This window comes from Pteropus vampyrus, unplaced genomic scaffold, assembly GCF_000151845.1.
Source record: "Pteropus vampyrus isolate Shadow unplaced genomic scaffold, Pvam_2.0 Scaffold20, whole genome shotgun sequence".
NCBI classification, from domain to species: Eukaryota; Metazoa; Chordata; class Mammalia; order Chiroptera; family Pteropodidae; genus Pteropus; species Pteropus vampyrus.
In genome coordinates, this window is record NW_011888801.1 from 6,915,715 (window position 1) to 6,922,808 (window position 7,094).

General features: G+C 48.7%; 1 protein-coding gene across 1 annotated transcript in view; it reads left to right on the forward strand.

Annotated features, from left to right (window-relative positions):
• Positions 1–285: 285 nt before the first annotated feature.
• SH2D4B (SH2 domain containing 4B) overlaps positions 286–7,094 on the forward strand; it is a 111,280-nt gene continuing 104,471 nt past the window's right edge. The window contains exon 1 of the mRNA XM_023527994.1: positions 286–1,939. Within this exon, the coding sequence (XP_023383762.1) occupies positions 1,688–1,939 (252 nt within the window). The 5' untranslated portion in view covers positions 286–1,687. The remainder of the gene's footprint in view (positions 1,940–7,094) is intronic.

The following is a 7,094-nucleotide window of genomic DNA, read 5'->3' on the forward strand; positions in this document are numbered from 1 at the left end:
CAGGGCACTAAAGAAAAGAGTTGTGTGGGAGACAAGAAGAGGTCGGGGAAGGCTCTGGGCCTGTGAACTTGAGGGGCGCCAGGACACCGAATGGTGGTAGTAGCTGCAAGGTCTGAGGTGGGCAGGAGGAAAAGAGGGTGGAGTGGGAGTCCAGGGCCCCTGAGCTACTTGGCGGGAGCCTCTGTATAGAGGCTTCAAGTTCTGGGTCACAGTGGGACAAGCCAGCTAGATCTGGGGGAAGGGCAGCCTGGCCCTCCACACGTTTTGATGCCGTGGGCTTAAGGCTCATCTGAACCCACTTAATTCTTCTTCTTGTATATTAACCTTGCAGAGAGAGAAGAGCTCCCACTCACACCTTCGTTCCATTGCTCTTGGGTGCCTGATCCACCTTTGGTCCTTGGGAGGGAAGGGGACATGAAAATCACTGATCCATCCAGACCACAGTGCCAAACCTTTGTTTTTTCCTGGTCCAGTTACTTTCTCAAACCGTTAAAAGATGCAAAGTTGCAAGTCGATGTCAAATTTGAAAATTGAGTAGAGTCTCAATGTGGCAACATATTGATTGCATAGCCACGGGCAAATCACTTACCTTCTCTGAACCCCAATTTCCTTATCTGAATATGAGGGTGGTTGTGAGTAGCTCTGTGCTCCTCTTAGGCTGGGATTTTGGTCTCAGCAACAGCAGCTCCTGCGCATCTGAAAGCGACATCTCACCCTATTTAGGGTGCTTCAGGCTCAAGGCACAGAGAAGGTGCAGTTTCATTCTTTCTTTTTGGTCATCTCCAGACACCTGCAACAAACAACAAAAAGATCAATAACAGAAAATGAGGATCACTCTGTCAGTGCAGGCATAGCTTTACAACCTCATTATAGGAAAAGGGGAGAATCCTCTCCCCTTTGTGTCCTTGAATTCCATGATAATGACCCTTCAGTTGTCTCTCATGATTTCATTTTGTTTTCTTTCTTGGATATAACACAGCTAGGAGGAAAGCTCTTTTCCCGCCTCAGGCGGAGTTTTAAAAGCATTACCTAAGGATGCCAAATGTCCTGGTAAAGGAGGTTGGAAATGTGGAGCAGGTGGAGGGAGAGGCTGAGGATCCTAAAAGCTGCTGGCTGGCTACTCTGTCCTGTTTGAAATTGGTTCAAAAGATATGGAATTAGTAGGCAAAGCGGCCTCCTTCTCCTCTTCTTACCTGCAGAGGAGAGATCGGTTCCTGGCTGGCCGGGGCAATGTCATTGATACAGCTGGTGTCATTGTTACCTTCCACTAACAGATCACTTGACACCTGTGGCTCAGGCAGGGTTGGGCCTGGGCATTGCCCTGCGGAGCCAGGGGCTTTGACCCTCCTTATTGTCCTGGAACCCCAGGGGAGGCCAAGACACAGACGCTGCTTGGATATAGTGCTTGGTAACTCAGCAGAAGGACTAGATTGCTCCTGGTGCCTGCTCCCCCTTGCAGGGTCTCAGCTACTTCTTAGCTTCTTGCCGCTTGGCCCTTGTTGCTGTCTTAGAGGAGATGAGTTTATTGCTGGCTGGGAGCTGAGACAGAGTGACAATGCTCCACAGAGAAGGGGCATTGAGAGTGGCCCTGGAGTGAGGAGCCAGGGTGAGGAGTAGCCTGGAGTGTCCCTCCTGGCCAGACTTCCCCAGCTGGCTGCCCTTCTGGTGTGTGCATCCAGGTGGCACCATGCTGCAGCAGATCCTGCATGACATGTACATCGACCCTGAGCTCCTCGCCGAGCTCAGTGATGTGCAGAAGCACATCCTCTTCTACAAAATGCGAGAGGAGCAGCTGAGGCGCTGGAGGGAGCGCGAGGCTTGGGAAGCCCTGGCCCAGGCTGAGGGCCTCAGGCCCTCAAAAGTCAAGCGAGGTATGTGCTGGGGAGTCACCGAGGGGCCAATTATTGATGCCAGGCTAGGTTCTTTAAAATGGGCACTGGTGTGATGTGGGCTTGGGGCTCGAAACCCTTGTTCTGTGAGTGTCCAGTTCCATTAGCCCAGGCCTTTAACTTTTGACCAGGTCTGTAGGGCTCTGAGGTTGCAGAAGGGGCTACTCAGGAACTGTGATGGGGTTGTGGAATGTTGTGGAAGGACCCAGTTCTGGGAAGACACCATCAGGATCTCAGATGTCTCAGACGCAGTTGGTGATTGCCCAGTGAAGAAGAAGGCATATTCTTGACCCTTACCTGTGGTTCTAGGACAGAGACCAAGGTGCAATGAGGACACAAAGTTGCTTCCTCCCTTGTGTGAGTGGCATAGTGGTTCTCAGGGCCAGCATTGTGCACCATGCCCTCCTCCCTGCTGTGAGAGAGGATACCCCATTGTGCATGTGGAAGAGAGGGTATCAGGGAATGCCCTGCACAATGAATACCGGTCCCAAATGTCAGTACCAATGTCAGACAAGAAGCAAGGGCCAAACATACATTTCAGGTGGCTTACGTGCTGCCACGTGCCAGTCAAACCTGGAGGCTGGTACACCTGTGAAGGAAGGTGCCCTGAAGCAGGCAGGCTACTGAGGCTTGGGACTGGACTCAGAATCCTGCTGGGAATGGACCTCTATGTGGATGTTGCATTTCAGAGTTTGCTGAACTCATTCATCTCTCTCGTTTGCTCCACTTGGCTTCTCTCTGTTCGCCAGAGTGAAGTGCTGACTTGATCTGTTAAAAGTTTTCAATCAGGAAGAAAGTTCTGTTTCTGGACTGGGCATACTGACCCTGTGGAGACCAAGCTCCTGCTCTCCACTCCAGGCTCGCTGCTGGACAGTCCCTGCCATGGGCCACAGGCCACTCTCACCCTTCCGGATATGCTTGCTCTAGCCTCTGTCTTTGCAAGTGTAGTTTTTCCTTTTAGAATGTCCCCTTGCCTTCATCCTCCTGACAAACTTCTTTAGGACTAGCCCCTGCCCCCAGGAGTCTTTTGGGGATGCTAGTGGCACGGGGAAGTACATGTTCCTCTGCAGCTGCTTAACATGTGGGACCTACCTCTGCCCTAGCACTTGCCACACTGTCACTGCCATTCATCATCTGTTTGCCTGGCTCTCCCAGGGGACTTAAAGCCATTGGAGCATGAGGCCATACTCCATTCTGTCTTCCATCCCCAAGTCTAGCACAGAGCTGGCACAGAGTGTTAAAATTCCCATTTCGATCAAGACACAGTAGGACCCCAAGGGGGCAGAGCTATGACTTGGCTGTGCGTGGCTGGGGCCTTCCAGGCCAGGCTGTGCTGGCAGCTGCATCACTAGCTGGTAAAAATGATGGGCTGCTTTTCCAGCCCCTCTCAGCCTGAGCCCTGGGGCCTCACATCACCTATACAGTGGCTCTTCTGGGAGGAAGACAGATGCCTGAAAATTTAACTGCAAAAATATTTTTCTGGTGATTTGTCACACATTGACATCTACATTTTCATGTATAAATTATACATTAAACTCATTTGGGTTTCTAGCGTAGATGACTCTTTTTCCGGATAATTAATTTTCTGATTTATAAGGAATGGAAAAGAGGAGGAAACACACTGAGGAATGAGTGTATTCCAGGTCAGGATCCCATTCTAATCTCAGCTCTTTCCTTCAGTCCTGCCTGCTGAACTGTCTGGGCAGATAAGGGTGCTGGCTGTGCTCCAAAGGCTGAAGAGCTTCCTGCTACAGGATCCAGGATACACAGTACCTGCTTCCTATCCTCGGCTCATGACAATGAAGGGTTTCATCAACCCCCTACTACCTTGTCAGTGAGCTTCACATTTACCTGGTGCTTCCCCTCTGGGGAGGCACGTAACATTATGTTCCTGCTAGCTTTAAGCCATCCCCCCTCCCTGCCCCAATATTCTCCCACAGCCCTGTGACCCCATTTCAGATGAAGAAGTGAAAGAATTCATCCAAAATCACCTAGATACTAAGAAATGAAGTCGGAATGCACATCCTGTGACTTTGACCTTGGGTCCCGATGTTATCTTTTCATTTACTTCTGAAGTATGGCTTTAGTTCAACAAATGATTGTTGCTACATTCATTTGTTCATTCATTCACTCTTATCCAACATTACTAAGTGCTGACTTTGGTGAACTGGACAGAACTTTGACCTTTAAGACCGTGGGTAGACAGAACACAGGGAATACAGCCAAGTGGAATGCCAGGAGCGAGGCTCGGTGCAAAGCAGCCGCATGGTGGCTCAGGGCAGGAGTGCGTGGAGACAGGCTTCATTGGCTAGATATTTTCTCTTCTTTACCTTCACAGGAACCCCCTTTCCAGTTTTTGCCCCCTCCCTAACTAGTTTGTCCTGAAGGAAGCATCTGCTGTGTCCTGTTGTCATGTTCAGCCTAAAATAATATTCTGTCTCTTCCTGCCCATTGCCCTCAGTCCTGGTTGTCCCTTACAGCTTCCCTCCCACCCTCTCTTTTCTGAGGACATTTCTCAGCTCCAGCAGGCTTGACCTCACTATTCCTAGGGCTCAGGCACTGCAGGGTGGGGCAGGGCAAGGTGTTTCCTGTCTCTGAGAATCTATCTGCTCTCCTGCCCAGAGAGGGTAGGAGTAAACACTCCTGATACAGATTATTCCGGTTTACAGAACCTCGGGGGCTTTATTGATCCTGGAACACACATTTGGGGGCCACACAGAAATAAGCTGGGGTGAAAGTCATGGCTGGACACACATTATTCCCCTGATGATACGGGAATGTCTTATTTTCCGATTATACTTTGGAGAGAATCTTCTGATGTTCTACCCTGTTGTGGAAGACACGAACCTTCAGTTTAGGTTTTCTCATTTGCCATCAGGTTTGCTGTTTTTTCACATTTCTGACAACGTTTGATGTTCAACAAGAATTGGTATTATGTTGAGACTCTGGGGAGGCACATAACATTATGTTCCTGCTAGCTTTAAGCCATCCTCCCTCCCCGCCCCGATATTACTATGACCTTTGAAATCTCTTTCCCTCTTACTGCCGTATCACCTGCAGAAGAACCCACACCTCATATCATGAGTTGTAGCTTTCACAATCTTCTGGCCCCTTCTGTGCTTGCTCAGTTATCCCAGTTTCTTGGGGCTGGAGCAGGATGTTGCCAGGGATACAGGACTCAGAACACATGCGTTCACACTGCTGTTGTGACCCAGAAAGCTTCCCTACCTGAGCCTGTCAGTTCTGCCGCAACTGGCAATTTCCGTCAGTGTTAAATTGGTTCCTCTGTGACTACCTCCTTATCTATCTGGACATCCTTTGCCTGGAAACCAGACATCTTTTCCCACCTTCTTTCCCACTTTCTCCTTTAATGTGGCTGACACTGACCCCACTGTGGACCAAACCTGCACACTCAGGGAGCTGGCTTATTGCCATCTGTGTTTCTTGCCCACACATCCAGCTGTGTGTCAAAATCCCCGCGAGCCTCCTGTGCTGGCATCCTGGTCTGCCCCTTACTTCAGCCTATGGAGGGCTCTATGTCCAGCTGGGTTCCAGCTCCCACTGCCACCATTCCCCACAGCTGGAGTCAAGAGGTGGCTCTCATCTCGTAGGCGCCCTCCTCTCTGCTGGCTCAGCCCATACAGCTCCCAGAAACAGCCTTGATCTGGGGCCTGAGGGAACTGTCCTCTTTAGCATCCTCTCTGTGTCTCAGCATTAAGCCTCTCCTGCTGCCTACCTGCCCTGGTTATGGTACTCCGGGTGGGCCTGGTCTATGCCCTCATGAAGTTGTGGGACACGGTCCTTCTGACTGGGCATCTGTCTTCTCTGTGTTTCCTGGGATAGCCAGTAACCATGGCAACCTTGTCTGGGGGCCCGAGCCCTTCTAGCCTCATTGTGTTCCCTTTCATGGCATGGAAGCCCTGACCTTGAAAGCCAGCCCTGGCTGCAAACCTGTACTTACTTGCAGACATTGCTAATGCAGCCATGTTCTCAGTGGTCCCCTGCCTCATGCTCATTCCCTACAACCCTTTCTCCACAAATGCTTTTCGCTGGCCTCTGCCCACTCTCCAACCTAATTTCCACCCATCCGTGTCCCTCTGCATGGAAGGCTCTTTTCCGAAATTCTCATGAGGCTGGTTCTGTCTCATCATTTATTTCTCAGATAAATATTGAGCTCTGAACGAGTCTAATTTTCTTCATAGCACTCACCACATCCGAAAGTATATATTTTTTTAAAATCGTGGTAAAATCCACACAACATAAAATTTACCTTTATCCATTAAAAAGTGTGCAATCCAGTGATATTTAGAATATTCAAAGTGTCGTGCGACCACCACCTCTGTCTTGTTCCAGAACATTTCATCTCTCCACAAGGAAAGCCTGCATCCATTAAACAGCTACTCCTGGTCCCCTCCTCCCCTCGGCCCCTGGCAACCACTGATCTTTCTGTCTCTATGGATTTATGCTCCAACCCTCCCCCGCCACCTCCTTACTTCTGACTCTGTTTCCTGGGTTGTGGTCCGTCTCTTCCATTAACCTGAAAGTGCCATGAGACTATGGGTGTTGCTTGCATTATTTCTGTCTAGGGATATGGTGTGTGGCAGCAGGTGGGCAGGGGGTGGGGTGAGTAGCTGCTAAGACCCTTCCATGTGTTGTGTGACAGGGGTTCTTGATTGAAGGGACAGGTATTAACATTTCTTTTTGAGTGAAAGGCTATGTGCTGTGCAGTGTGACCCCTACTCTAGACCTTGAAAATCTTGGTGAAAGTATAAAAATCACAATATGCTCATGTTTTGGGATATATTATAAAAGCCGACATACAATCTATAATATGTAAGTAATGGCAAAGCTGTCACCCTTTCACTCAGACTTATAACTCATTTAATTTTCACTTCTCATTTTAGGATTTTGACTTAGATTTTAGTTTAACCAGTCCTGCTTTTTTGTCTTTGCCTCTGCTTAGTGTATATTTGAATCTTTTCTTCTCTCCGCCTTTTATCGCCATTTTGTTTTAGGAGTTTCTATTGGAAAATATATAACACATGCTATTTTAAAACTTATTTTTAAAAAGTCCTTGAATTCAGTTTTCTATTTTTATCAGGAATGAAACATTAGTCACTGAAGATGAGAAACATAAGGATATTTTTAGATTCTTCTCTATGATTTTGTTGGTATAATCAAGGATTTTAGATTGACTTTGTTTGT